The 14701-nt window shown below is 36.2% G+C and overlaps 1 protein-coding gene across 1 annotated transcript in view; it reads left to right on the forward strand.

Moving 5' to 3' along the window:
- Nucleotides 1-1895: 1895 nt before the first annotated feature.
- Nucleotides 1896-14701, forward strand: part of KYNU (kynureninase) — a 128844-nt gene continuing 116038 nt past the window's right edge. Inside the window, exon 1 of the mRNA XM_072789064.1 lies at nt 1896-2384. Within this exon, the coding sequence (XP_072645165.1) occupies nt 2327-2384 (58 nt within the window). The 5' untranslated portion in view covers nt 1896-2326. The remainder of the gene's footprint in view (nt 2385-14701) is intronic.

Raw genomic sequence — 14701 nt, forward strand, 5'->3', positions numbered from 1 at the left:
GGTCTGTTGACATTCTGCACATAATGGGTGTCCAAAAATGTCAGAGAATTATTTTCTGGGCAGAATAAAATATGTTGCTTTAAAAGCTAAATTAAGGCTTTTATCTCCTGAATATGTTCTGACTTTGGAGATTTAGAATGATCAATTTCTATCACTGGTAGAGAGCCATACTCTGAATATTGAGTTTAAGTTCTATCATTTGCTTGAGCTACATTATAGTAGTTTAAGTTTTAAAACAACACTCCTAAAATAGTTTTCATACAGGAGCTAGATAATAGATTGTAATACAGATTAGAAGAAAATGCAGTAAATTTCTTCAGGGTACAAAGCAGGTGCTGTTATGTGTCTGCATGTGCATCTGATCCTTATGTATTTAAAATGTAAATTGTTTTCTTTTAAGAGAAAATACTATATTGAATATTGATGCAGAGGGATTATATATTTGTGTTTTATTTTCCTGAGTGGTAAAACTCATTTTCTACCTCTAATGAGAGTCCGTGAAATATTCCACAACGTTTGCAACAAATCTGGCTTTTAAGGAACAGATTTATATAAACTATAGCTGGGATTTTTTTTTTCTGTATCTATGTGCAATTTCTTTCTTTGTAATATTTTATTCAGGGTCATTATAATTTTATCTATAGATGTGTTTAAGTGTGTTTTGAGTAGCATGGGAAAAAAATCAAAATTTGAATTGAACAAAGAATTCAAAATGAGTTATCAAGACAAAGAATTTTCAAATAATGAATTTTAGAAGATAAAGTACTCCTGAAAAGACTTCACTATATTGACCACAAATCTGAACAATTCCCAGTTGTGACCTGTAATCAAGACTTTTCTATAGCACTGCCTACAATTATCATCATTAAGAATAGAGTGGAGATATATATATATAGATAGAGAGAGGCCTTCTTTGAAGCTAATGGCCAATATTATGTAACTCAGAAGCATTTGCATGAGCAGTTACATGAACAACTTTGTAATAAAGAGTAAGCCCCGTGGTATAAGAACAAGTTGATTTCAATCTCAGTTAGAAGTTAAAGCATAAATTGAGACCACAGTGAGTGTCTGTAATTACAGAGATGTGCTGTAGAATGGTGTGTGTTCTTTTTCTGAGGCTATTTCTGAAGAAGATAAATGAGGCGTGATGGTGTACTTTTTCATTGGTTCTATTTTCAATACCTCCTTTGTAATGAACCTAAGGTGGCTTGGGAGAAGAAAGACTGATACATCTGGAAGTGGAGATAGCAGAATGGTCTCTCTATGCAATGATGAGCAAAGGAAATAGTTGAATTCATCAGGGTAGCATTACTATAAAATATAGAAAGACCATGTATTAATATCGCTGTAAAAGAGCTCGAACTCCACAAAAATCAAGTAAAAATGTGATAAAAGAGAGTCTGAAAAAAATGATGGAATGCATGTTCCCACCATCCTACCCTCTCAGTTCCAATCATATCCTCAACTACTGCTCCTGAATGAAGCACTACTAAGTGGATTGCTAAGGTCTCGGATTGCTGGGTAGGAAACAGTGAGGGTGTAATTAAAGCACAGGAGGTTCAGAATAGCTGCTCTGTTACTATTCAAAGCTGGTTTGAAGCCTGGTGGCGATGGGCTTCTATCCCTCTGTAATACATCACATCTATTCTCTAATAAAATCATAGGCCTAGAGCCTTGTGAGGCAGGCTCTGTCCTAATAAGATTAGGACATAGGTGAAGCAAACGGTATGCATATTTTCCATAGATAAGCAGTTCCGGAACACAGAAAACTAGGAAGTGGTTGAAGCCAAACAGTAACTCAAGCTGAAGTTTCTCCACATGAAAGCTTGAGGACGGAAAAGCAGAACCTCCACTCCCCAAACCCAACCCCAAACTGGAATAGAAAAAAAAAAAAAAAAAAAAAAGGAAGAAAGTGTACACAGAAAGTTTACTTTCTGTTAGTCAGATAGATGCCTGGGGAACAAGTGTGGAGAGTGTGCAGAGGGTCCTGGAGAAGACTCCATCTGCACCAGTCTCTGGACTGCTGAGAAGTCTGGCACCCAAACAAGTGTCTGGTCCTAGAAGAACCCTGGCCTGGAGAGAAATGTTGGAACATTTTATCAGTAGACACACCTTCTGCGTTTTGGAGAATAGCAATTTTTCAATGAAAGAGGCTACAAAGTGGAAAGCGTTCTTTGGGAACTTCAACAGAAGGCAGACACTGCCAGCTCTTAGGTCACTAAGGCCTGGTGGTGGATATTGCAGCACTTCCTGCCACTCGCATCCTTCAAGTTATGGCTATAGCATCATCTGAATTATAAAGGCAAACAAAGCCAGGAGTAGAAATATGCTTGTGGGAATTCAGCACCTAGAGACCAGAAGAGCGGTGAAAAGACTCCAAAGAGGTATGTTCTTTTAGTGAATTTGAATTTGAGTTTGAATCTTACTTTGAAATTGAATCTGGAAACTGATGACAACTGCTACAGAAACAAAAAAGGACCTTGAGATTAATTCAGTTATTTAACAATAATATTTTCAGGTACTGAAATATATAATTCCCCAATTTGAAAACTAGAAGAATTGAAGTAGGTGGCGATTGTTAAATTTGGGCTAGTATCCCATAATATTAAAATGGCAAAGATGCGAAGAAATTGGGAAGGGATTTGTAAAGCGTATCCAGGAAGTCTGCATGTGAAATATAGAAGTTAAAGAAAGGGAAAGTGAAAGAGGTTGAGGAGAGCCTAGAACTACTGAAATGACAGAGAAGAATTTCCCATACTTATGCACATGTGTACACCTGTGCACACACACACATACACACATACACACAACACAAACATCCATCCCAGAACACTTTGGAAGAACTTCCGTATTCTAAAAAAAATTTAAATAAATTAACAAGCTTCCAGACAGAAAGAACAAATTATCTGCAAAAGAAAACCAATTACTAAACTTCTTCCTTATAATACCAAAGAAAAAATAACAGAATACTAAAAAAAATAAAAAATAAATTTAAAAAAAGGAATGGACCATCAACGCACAACTCAGAATCATTCACCTAACAGAGAAATGAAGCATATTTATTTATACACAGAATTCAAAACCACATTATTCTATACCCATCAGACGAAATACTTAAGGATGGACTAAATACCAAACAACAAACTAGTAGAACAGATACCATTATAGAGAACTGTGAGGGAAGAGAGATTTCCCCCTCAGTAAGAAGAGGGACTTTTATTATCCTTATCCTGCAGTGTTTGTGCATATTTTATATCAGGAGCATGTTCTCATCTAATGGACATTTGCATTGTTGCTAGAGTAGTTTTCTTTCACTACTTTAAATTGGGAATTGGCTTCTGGGTTAAATTTTATTATTAGTCATAAATTTTAGAATAATGAGAAATCATATTCATAATGAGCAAGAATGTACATATCCCAAAGTTTCTGCTTTTACATGTTAACCTTAACCTTTAATTTGGGTGGAGCTTAAATTATCTATTTGAAGTGGGGTGACTGTGTTTCAAATGCATATAAAATAGTTGAATTGAGTCCATCAGGCATAGGATTTGAATCATGTATTTGGGGGAAAAGATTATCTAGGGATGGCAGAAATCAAATTGTGAAATTTAGTAGGTATATTGTTTGGTCAGCTTATATCTTTTCATTAGGGAGCAACTTGCTCTATACAAATTCTCTATTCAACTATATTCAACCTAGAATTATTGTATCTATGGATTTTTTTAGTATCTACTTATTTTATTATCAAGACTTTAATTTTTTAATTTGTATCATATTGTTTTGAATTTCCTGTTTTTTTTTTAATTTCTTAATCTAAAACACATTACTATTATAATTATAGGCAGAGTGAATTTATCATCTGAGTGAATTTATCATCTGAGTGGCTAATCCTTACGTCTATCTTTCTTAGTGCTATATTTAAGTATAATTTGAGTTTGCAGGCATTTTGAGAATCTCATATGATTATTCCAATTTGCTCTCTCTTCTTACTTTAATTGCCTATCCAGATAATCCGCCCCCCCATTCTTTCCTCCATTTCCTAAAGCAACAATCATAGTTCCGGTAGTCCAATCTGTAAGGGGCACTTTTATCTCCTACAGGAGCCAACTTGTTAGTCTTTTTTTTCCACCCAGATACAAAGACTTGTAGTTCCATTACTTCAGCACTACTCACTGTTCTCTTTTTTAAAACATTCAGTTAATTAATTTTTGAGGGAGAGGGAGCAAAAGCAGGGGAAGAGGCAGAGGATGGGAGAGAGAATCTCAAGCAGGTTCCACACTCAGCGTAAAGCCCAACTCTGGGCTTGATCTCAGGACCCTGAGATCATGACCTGAGCTGAAATCAAGAGTGGGATGCTTAACTACCTGAGCCACCCAAGTGCCCCTATGTTGTTTTATCTATTTCTATCTACAGAAATATTTGTCATTTTTTAATACCAGCTCTGATTATTTTGTTTTTCTCTTTTACTATATTACCTATTATTAATTTGGGGACTCTATATTACATAGAAATTTTCATACATATACACACTTTATTTTATTCCCTTTAAAAGATTTCTTGTGTGTGTGTGTGTGTGTAAATATCACATTTACCTTTAAAAGATTTTTAATCCAAATTCCCTCCCACAATAAGCATCTACTCTTTTGTTCATAATTTGCATTCTTCTCAAACCACTATCCAAGACTTATTTACATCACTGTGGATTTTTAAATAATATATAGCATATTTCAGTGGGTTGTATGCTCATAAGCTGCATCATACAATACATTTCATTATGAATATATATTGGGAAAATGTCATGGTTCCGGTTTTTACTGAACATTTTACTTTTGATATCTATGTTGAGATAGACAAACCTTATTCTTTCCACTGTTAGATAATATTCCGTCACATGTGTATCACACCTTTTAATTTATTTTCCTTGACAGCATTCCTAGATACTTGCCCTCAAAAGCATGCTGCAGATGGACATCATCACACCTTTCTTTCTGTCAATATAGGGGCATTTCTACAAGAAATAGACCTAATTTTCAACTAGACTGAGAGATATGTATTTTTACCCCCTGGGGATGCTTAGATGTCTGGTTTTTGACTCAGCCAGTAATGTAAGGGTAGGGGAATTTCTAATCTTTTGTTTAGGGTCTGAAACTTCCCTGACAACATGCAAGGTTAGTTTCTTTACTGATAGTTTGCCACTGGTCTAACCATTTGGATTAGCCTGACTCAACTACTTAACAAGCTACTGAGAACTTTGGGAGGGAGCTCTTCTAAAGATAAATTCCTCATGTTGATGTTGGCAGCTCAAGTCAGAGAATCAGCTCACTCCCAGGGCACAGAGACTTGGCCCATAGGGAGTTCATATACTGTGGATATCTCTGAGATCTCTGATGCTTGCCTACATTCCTTAAACAAAAGCCTCAACTGGGTATATTTTTGGGGTCTGCTGAGTTAGTTCAAATATCTGAAATGGTAAAAACAATACAGATCTATCCCCCGGAGTGGAATTGCTGAATCATATAGTATGTTTCTGTTTCATTTCAATAAATTGCAGAAAGTTCTCCTTATTGGTTAAGACCAAAATGTCCAAGACTTTTCCCGTTTCCTCATTCTCTCCAACTGTAGATGTCATCTGAAAATTTTAATTTCTATCATGACTGATGTATAAAGGTATGTTAGCATGCCTTCAATGTACACTTCTTTGATTTCCATGTCTTTGAAAATGTATTAACTGTTCAGGTTTTCCCTTTGTGAATTACATATTTTAATCCCTTGCCCATTTTTTATTGTGTTTTCTATCTTTTTTTTCTTTAGGAATTCCTCAAATATCCTTGATATAAATCTTTATCTAGTTTGTCACTTTTCTAGCTCCTTTTTTTCCTCTAAAGATTAGATGAGATAATACATATAAAACACTAGTACAGCATTTGACACTTGGTGAGGATTCAGTGCATACTAGTTATCTATTAAGCTTTTTCATTTTTTTAAGTAAATTTATTTTTTATTGGTGTTCAATTTGCCAACATATAGAATAACACCCAGTGCTCATCCCATCAAGTGCCCCCCTCAGTGCCCGTCACCCAGTCACACACACACACCCCCGCCCACCTCCCTTTCTACCACCCCTAGTTTGTTTCCCAGAGTTAGGAGTCTCTCATGTTCTGTCTCCCTTTCTGATTGAGCTAGTACTTTTGTCAGATCTAGATACACATATAAACTTAGATTTAAATTTAATTTTAATCTATATTTAAATTGAATGATTTCTTCTGTACTATATTTAATCCGGGACCAAAGTCGCAAGCTAGACACAGAAAGTTTAGAATGTACACTATAGTGACAGATGGAAGAGATGCGGCTGGGAAATCAGAAGCCATTATTTTGCACTTGAACTCACATTAGCCTGGCACTCCAGCCTGTGTAGGAAACAGACTCTGCCCTTAGAGCTGACCTGCCTTTCTGCAGCAAGCACCTGACCTGCTGATGATGGAGGGACCCACATTCTCTTCATTTGGGCACAATTTTATCCATTGAATCCATGTATTTGTATTTTCAAAACTGCAGTACTTTCATCACCATTACTCTTGCCCCTGGTGTATGATTTATCATCCAATGTGTCAAAATATTTTGAAAAAGGTATCATGAAATACAAAGTCAAAGTTGTATCTGATTTCTTTACTGAAGAACAAACCTAGAAGGAAAAAAAAATACACTAGAATGTCTTGATAGGAAATAGAATAATTCATAAGCTCATGAGACAAATTATGTATTTTAAAATTTGTATTATAGATATTGGCAAACAGAGATAGATATGGAAAACAATGGGTCAATTGGAATGTTCTTATATCTGCGAGAAGTTTTCTCTTAGTAGAAACTTTTCCTTTTAGTTGCTAAACAAGTTCTCTAAATGTTGAAAATATTTCAGAAGGTCTCAGGAAATGATCATTAAAGTAAACTGCTAGTGTTTGATAAATTCCCCCCCTCGTGTCCTTTCTTGGCTCTTTCAATCAATACCTCTGTTCTTGGCCAGATTCCTCACTAGCAAGGAGTTCTGGGGAGCATTTTATACTCACTTATCTAAATCAGATCAGTGTAAGATGCATGCTGTCCTAAATTGTGTATGTTTGGTCTAGATGGATAAAAATATTTCATCCCTTAAAATTAGTTCCTAGAGTACTCTGTTAAGCAGATGAAAGATTACATCTAGGTAGGGAGGAAAAGAGTACAGTGTGAGTTCCATTAGCAGAGACAGCCGCGGGCAAGGGAGAAAGGGAGTAGCTTCATGTGTGTATAGGCTCTTTGACTTCCCTAAGCAAAATCATCATTATCTTTTCCTAATTTCATGGAGATGTACTTTCAGAATACTTTGAATAATTTAGTTATAATCATCCTCTCTGGAGATCTAATAGATCACATGTAAATAACTTGGGAAAGCTCTGATCAACACAGGGAATCTTATGGAGATCTGACTTTTTCAAAACCTTTTTGAAGTCTCCCTAAAACTAAGAATCATGAGGTGAATATTTTAAACAAATGATCAAGAGAATACAATATCGAGTCAACAGGTAAGGAGTAAGTGGATTACAGAACAGCAATTAAGGGCCAGTCAAAGTTAGAGAGGAGGAATTTGTATGGCACCAAGAATCACAATTATCTATTATCTATCCAATGTTTGTTTATCCATTACCATTTAACTGGCGTTGAGGAATTTATACTATGTATTAAAATGCCATAGACCACACAAAGATTGGAAAATAGATAAGCAAATTGATTGATGCAGTGGATAAATTACTGTACAATAAATACAGGAGGAAGTTAGCACCGGATGATGTAAACCCAAGGTTCCACGAGGACACCAAAGTTAGAGCAAAAAGTTAATGTTATTCTCCTTAGTACCCAAAGCAAAAAGCGGCACCATTCTACATAATTTTTCGAAAACTAAGACCTGAATATTTCTTCTATGATTTCTTGAAGCAGATTCACATTTTGAGGTAGAATATATATAAAGTAAAATTCATATTTCTGCTTTTTTACTTCCTACCTCGCACACCCCAATTCACACTAAAGCAGAAAGTCAAATTGCAGTTCTATAGGAATTTAACAGCCAAAAGCAGTGGGGTTCAAGTGTACAGCCTGAGATAAAATCTAAGCATCTGAAAAGTCATCCAGATGCCAACCGATTGCACCATGTTCCTTTAAATGTCAATGATAATCTGAGGAGATTCCTCCTCAGAATGCCTTCCCTTGCTCAAGAGTATGTGTGTGTGTATTTGTGTGTGGTGGGGTAAGGAGGGGGTAACCCATCACCTCTTTCCTGAGTTCTTCTAAAAATTTATTTCATTGTATAGACCATCTCACTCCACTAGAGACTGTCTCTTTACCCCATCCAATCATATTGTGCTAAAGACCAACTCTAGTATTTTATTTCCACCAAGTGTAATATGGACAAAAGACTTTTGGCTGGCATTTTAGGTAGAAAAAAGGTTTACAATGCAGGACAGTAACAAACAACCACCAGGTTTCTTTGTCTCTCTCACCGTCACTTTCCACCTGCAAGAATCTTAACATAGCTTCCATTTTAAAATAGTAAACAAATTTTGCTTTCTGTCTAGCCCATCCCAACTTAGCTATACTAACTTTACAGAATGAATTATTTGAGAATAAATTTGCAGTGTTTAACTTTTTTTCCACTGTGCTCAAAGTTTTGAGAGAGCAAAAATTTGTCTTCATCTCCTAAAGATGTTAAATCATTTCCTAGTCATTGGTTCCTCTTTTCTTGACTTATTCAGAGGGAAATGGGAGGATCCAGTTAAAACACTTTGGGTGTCTGTCCTACTGGGTAGATGACAATCCCTGGGTGGCTCAGGGGTTTAGCGCCTGCCTTTGGCCCAGGGGGTGATCCTGGAGTCCAGGGATCCAGTCCCACATCGGGCTCCCTGCATGGAGCCTGCTTCTCCCTCTGCCTGTGTCTCTGTCTCTCTCTCTCTCTGTCTTTCATGAATAAATAAATAAAATCTTTAAAAAATAAAAGTAAATAAATAAAAACTGGGTAGATCACTTCATATTTAAGGTATCCGGTAATCCTCTTGTGTTGAAGATTTACATATATATGTATGTGTACACATATACTTAAAAACATAAATATATACACATATTTATGTATTATTTATACATATGTGTAATGTACACAAATGTATTTATGTACATATATTTAGATATTTAAGTATTGTTTTAATTAATAAATATTAAATATTAAGTGTTAAAAGTAATATTTTAAGCATTAAAAATTAAAATTAAATCAGTAAGAATTGGACAAATCCTAAAATTTAATACAAACCAAAACTATAAATTGAACTGTATTTTATAGATATAATAAAACCACCCTGAATGGGGAAAAAGCTAGAACTAATCTAAATAACTTTTTCAGTACTATGTGCCTGGAGGCATCGATACCTTATAGCAATGAGCTTATCTAGATCAGATTTAGTTTCTTAATTGTCCCCTCTAAAAAGAACCAAAGCTTCTTGGAGGGATGGCTGATTGCAGAGCTGATACTGGAAAAATCCCAGATTAGCCTGGAACATACTTCACTGGAAAGTGAGCAAGTGCTCAAAAACAAAATGATGGTGACATGTCAAAAGGACATAAGAACCAGGTGGAAGGAGCACCTACTGGCTAATGTGGAACAATCTGAGCACCAATATTATCATCCCCAATGATAGGGAAGACTGAGCCTGTGTACTCCCTAATGAGATTCCCTGAGAAGGTCTTAATGTCACTGGTGAAGCATTCTTGCCAAAAATTCAGGACCTAAGTCAAATCATGTGGAAACATCAGATAAGCTAAAGTTGAAGAATTTTCTATAGCATAACTATTCTCTGCACTTCAAAAATATTAGTGTTTTAAAAGACAAAGACAACCAACATGCTTATGGAAAGATGCTCAACATCACTAATCATTAGAGAAATGCACACAAAAAAGGAAGTTCCTCAAGCAATTAGAAATAGAACTACCATATGATCCAGCAATCTCATTTCTAAGTATATATCCCACAGAATTGAAAGCAAGGTTTTGAAAAGATATTTGCACACCGTGTTTATAATAGCATATTCACAATAGTTGAAAGGTGGAAGCAACCCAATATCCATCAGATGAACAGATAAACAAAATACAATGTACACATACAATAGAATATTATTCAGCCATAAAGAGAAAGGAAATCTTGGCATATGCTACAACGTAGATGAACCTTGAGGACATTATGCTATTTAAAATAAGCCAGTCAAAAGAAGAATACTATATATGATTCCACTTATATAAGGTTTCCAAAGTAGCCAAATTCATAAGAGTAAGTAAAACAGTAATGGCCGGGTGTTTGGGGGAGGTGGAAAGGAAAGTGTTCAATTAGTCTAGAGTTTAAAGATCATACAATGAAAAAGTTTTAGAGAATGGCTAAACAATATGAATATACTTAACAGTACCTGAACTGTATGCTTAAAATAGGTTAAGATGGTAAATTTTATGTTGTTGTGTTTATCACACACAAAAACAAACACAAAAAAATGAAAAGAAAAGAAAGATATAAGGATAGGAAAAAAGAAAAACTGCTTAAGATGAAGAGAGACCAGGCAGCTGAATTCACTGCATAATCTTGGATTTGATGCTGCACTTAAAAAAAAAAAAAAAAAAAAAAAAAAAAAAGTTCTAAGGGCCATTATTATGCCCAATTGGAAAAAAATGAGTAAGGTTTATTTATTAGACAATAGTACTATTTTTGAATTTCCTGATATTGATAACTATAGTGAGGTTATATAAATAAATATCCTTATTCTTTGGAAGTCACACTTAGGAACTCTAGGGATAAGGGGATATGATATTTCAATTTAGTCTTAAATGGTTCAAGAAGGGACACACACATATGTGTACTGGGGACTGTGTGGGTATGTTTATGAGAGAGAAAAAAAACCCAAATGTGTCAAAAATGTGAAATTGGTGAAGCTTGGTAAAGGATACACAAAATTCTTTTTTTTTTAAAGATTTATTTATTTATTTATTTATTTAATTTATTTATTTATTTGACACAGAGAGAGAGCATAAGCAGGGGGAGCAGCAGGCTGAGGGAGATGCAGGATCCCGATGTAGGCCTCAAACCTAGGACCCTGGGATCATGACCTGAGCTGAAGGCAGATGTTTAATTGACTGAGCCACTCAGGCACCCCTGCAAAATTCTTTGTAGTGTTTTTGCAACTATTCTTTTTTTTTTTTTTTTTTTTTGCAACTATTCTATAAGAGTGAGATTATTTCAAAATAAAGATTAAAAATATTAACTCAAAATACGGTAAATTGATAAATCTTCAAAGTTTTAAAATTTAACATATTTCATCATATATAAACTAAATAGATTGGGATGCTTGGATGGCTCAGTGGTTGAGCATCTGCCTTCTGCTCAGGGCATGATCCTGGGGTCCCAGAATTGGGGTTCAGGGATCAGCGTCCCTTATCCGGCTCCCCACAGGGAGCCTACTTCTCCCTCTGCCTTTGCCTCTCCATGTCTCTCATGAATAAATTAAAAAGAAATTTTTTAAAAAATAGACCTAATTAATTAGCTACGTACAGTATCAAATAACCCATTAGTAAGTCTATATTGTGTGAAAACTCTGTACCTAGCTCTGATTGTTATAATCTGCTTATTTAATTACAGAGAAAATAAATAAATTAATTTGTTAATTCTAGTTCCTCACGTAAACAAACAGACATTTGGGCAAATTGACATGCAAACACATATAACAGAGAACTTTTAAAATTCTCTTGCCAGGACACAACACAGAGATTGCCTTAAATACCTCTGTGAATTTAACAATGAAGGAGAAATTCTGATCTAGGAAAAAGTGAATGGGTTACAGGAATTTTAGTTTCTAAATAAATTTTAATCACCAACTGGCAGAATGGCATTTGCTTATAATGAGCTCTTAACTCTTTTTCAGAAAAACTGAAAATGCTATGTATAGAAGTTGGGAAAATCTTTGCCCATTACTAGGAAATTTTTCTAATAGAATGTATACCTTACAGGAAGGAGAAAATAGATTACTCAAATATAAACTAGTGATTTATTGGCACATTAACTTGTTTTACTTTCCCTGCTATAGAAGTTGAGGGGATGGGGAGAAGAGAGAAGAAAGGAGAAGAGGGGAGGGAAAATTGATGGGGATAGATGGAGGGAAGGCAAGGGGAGGGGTACTGGAGAGAGAGGAGTGATGCAAGATAGTTGGAAGAAAGGTAGTCAGGGTCAAACACACCCCCACCCCCAAGGCCTAAGAGGAAACCACCCTTAAAAGGATTTTACACCACCCTGGAAGGAGCCCTCCACCCTTTCCTATGTGACAAAAACCTTATTGGATGACAGACACTTGGATAGAGCGTTAGTCAGATTAAAACAGTCCATCAACAAGTCCATAAAAAAACCTAGATCTAAAAACCAAATCTGCAACCCTCTTGGGTCCCTTGTCTCTTTGGGCGCTTTGTACTAGCACTCAATAAACTTTGCTTTACTATCACTCACTCAATAAGTCTTGCTTTACTGCCCACCATTCTTCATTCTAAGAAGCAATAAGACCAAGAACAGCAGACACCAAAAGAAAAAAAATCCTATAACAAGAGGAGAGAAGGAGGAGGGAATGAGAAGGGGGAGGGAAGAGAAGTGAAGACAGAAGGAAAGAGGAGAGGAGAAAGTAAAGGTAAGGAAGGAAAGAGGAGGGGAGAAGAAGAGGGGAAAGGAAAGAACGGAGGAGAGAGATTTTTAGGTGTGTATGTGTGCTGTCCTATATTATATTTTCCTCTTTCCATATAAAGAAGATTCTGCATTCCTTGGCTTCCGAATAGAAATTGCTTGGTGAGAACATCCTGACCTGGCTTTTGAGAAAGATTGTTGTGTTGGTTAACCCCAAGAGGAAGGGGGGAGAGTCTAAGTGTGCAGGACGGTGGGATGAGGAAAGAAGAGAGACAGAAGAGAACAGAGAGAAGGAAGCTAATAGGTTCCTCTCAGAGTATTTTGTTGCGCTTAAAACACCCAGGAAAGAGTCCCAATAACAACTCAGAGCTACAAGTCTACCTCTACAGAAGTGATGATTGAGATCCTAAAACTTTTATTTTCAAAATAGATTAATTAGAAAGTTTCTACATACTATAGGGAAGGAAAAAATAATTCTTCCTCTACCCTTCTGAGTTCATAGGTGGGACCCCTATAATAGAAGGATTGACAAGAGAAAAACAAGTTTATTAACACGAATGCTTCATGTGTACATTGGAGATACTCAGGGAAAAATGAGTAACTCCCATGGGTGGCTTAGATTCAGAATTAAATACCATCTTAAAAGGTAAAGAGGAGGAGAGATGTAAGCCTCTTAGTAAATGGGGATTAAACGGATATTAGGAAAGATGAATGGGCCCTTACAAGTACAGGTAAGAGACAGGATAATGACAAAGTTGTTCTGGGTGTGGTGCTGACTTCTAGTCCCCTCCCTGTAACAAGAGTCAATCTTCCCTGGTTGAGGAAACTCCCAGGGAGGGGATTGATGACAACTAAATTCCTTTTGAGGGATCTTCTTCTGGCAGATAAGGGAGTTCAGAGAAGCCTCTCCCTGTACTTACTGTCTTTCAAGTACCTACAGCTCAAGATCATCCTTATACCTCAGCTGCCTGTGTTGCGGCAGCAAGGTCTGACTCCTGCAGTTATTCCCCAACTGGTTCCTGAGGTTGAGGTTTTCTTTCACGTCTACAGAACACTTTTATTAATAATAGGACCTGGATTGGCCACTGAGCAGCTCTGTGTCCCATCTCATCACCCATTTCTACTCATGGAACAGTTAGCATTAGAATGTCATAGTGGGGGACGCCTGAGTGGCTCAGCAGCTGAGCATCTGCCTTCGGCTCAGGGCCGAAGGGGTCCCAGGGATCCAGTCCTACATCGGGCTCCCTGCATGGAGCCTGCTTCTCCCTCTGCCTATGTCTCTGCTTCTCTCTCTGGGTCTGTCATGAATAAATAAATAAAATCTTAGAAAAAATATTTTTTTGAAATAATGTCATAGTTGAAGGTGTAGCCTAGGATTCTTATAGAAACAATTGGTTCACTGAATTTAACTTGGTAAATAATACAGCAAACACCCATTGAAGTATACTATTTGCCTGGCACTGGCAATCCCTAATCACCAATTTTGTTGGAAGAAACTGAATCATTTTTTTTTTTAAAGTAGCTAATTTAACTTATTTCTTTAGCTTCACTTGATGGATAAGGTGCTAAGGAAGGTAAAATTAAAGTCTCTACCTTTTAGATATTTATCATGTTATAGGCAAGATGATCTATATGGAAATTAGTAGACAACTTCATTGATACAACTGCTTATCCTGGCAACACATTTCTTCTTCCTTTTTTCCAAAAAAAGAAGAAAGGAAAGTTCAATCAGTTCTTTCTTTTCCCTCCACAGCTGGCCCTGCAGTGGACCTTGTATTCACCACTCCCTCCATGGCTTGATATTTCACAATTCCTTTATATTTTTAGGACAGAACATCCCTGGCATTTAGTTTTGTGCCCGATGCAAAGAATATGCTTAACATATATATTGTTTAAATGAATGAAGTGTTGAAAACAAGATAACAAAATCCAAAATAGAGTCATTTATGCTTTGCCCCATGGCATCAAACTGGGACTTAC

This window comes from Canis lupus, chromosome 20 (assembly GCF_048164855.1).
Source record: "Canis lupus baileyi chromosome 20, mCanLup2.hap1, whole genome shotgun sequence".
NCBI classification, from domain to species: Eukaryota; Metazoa; Chordata; class Mammalia; order Carnivora; family Canidae; genus Canis; species Canis lupus.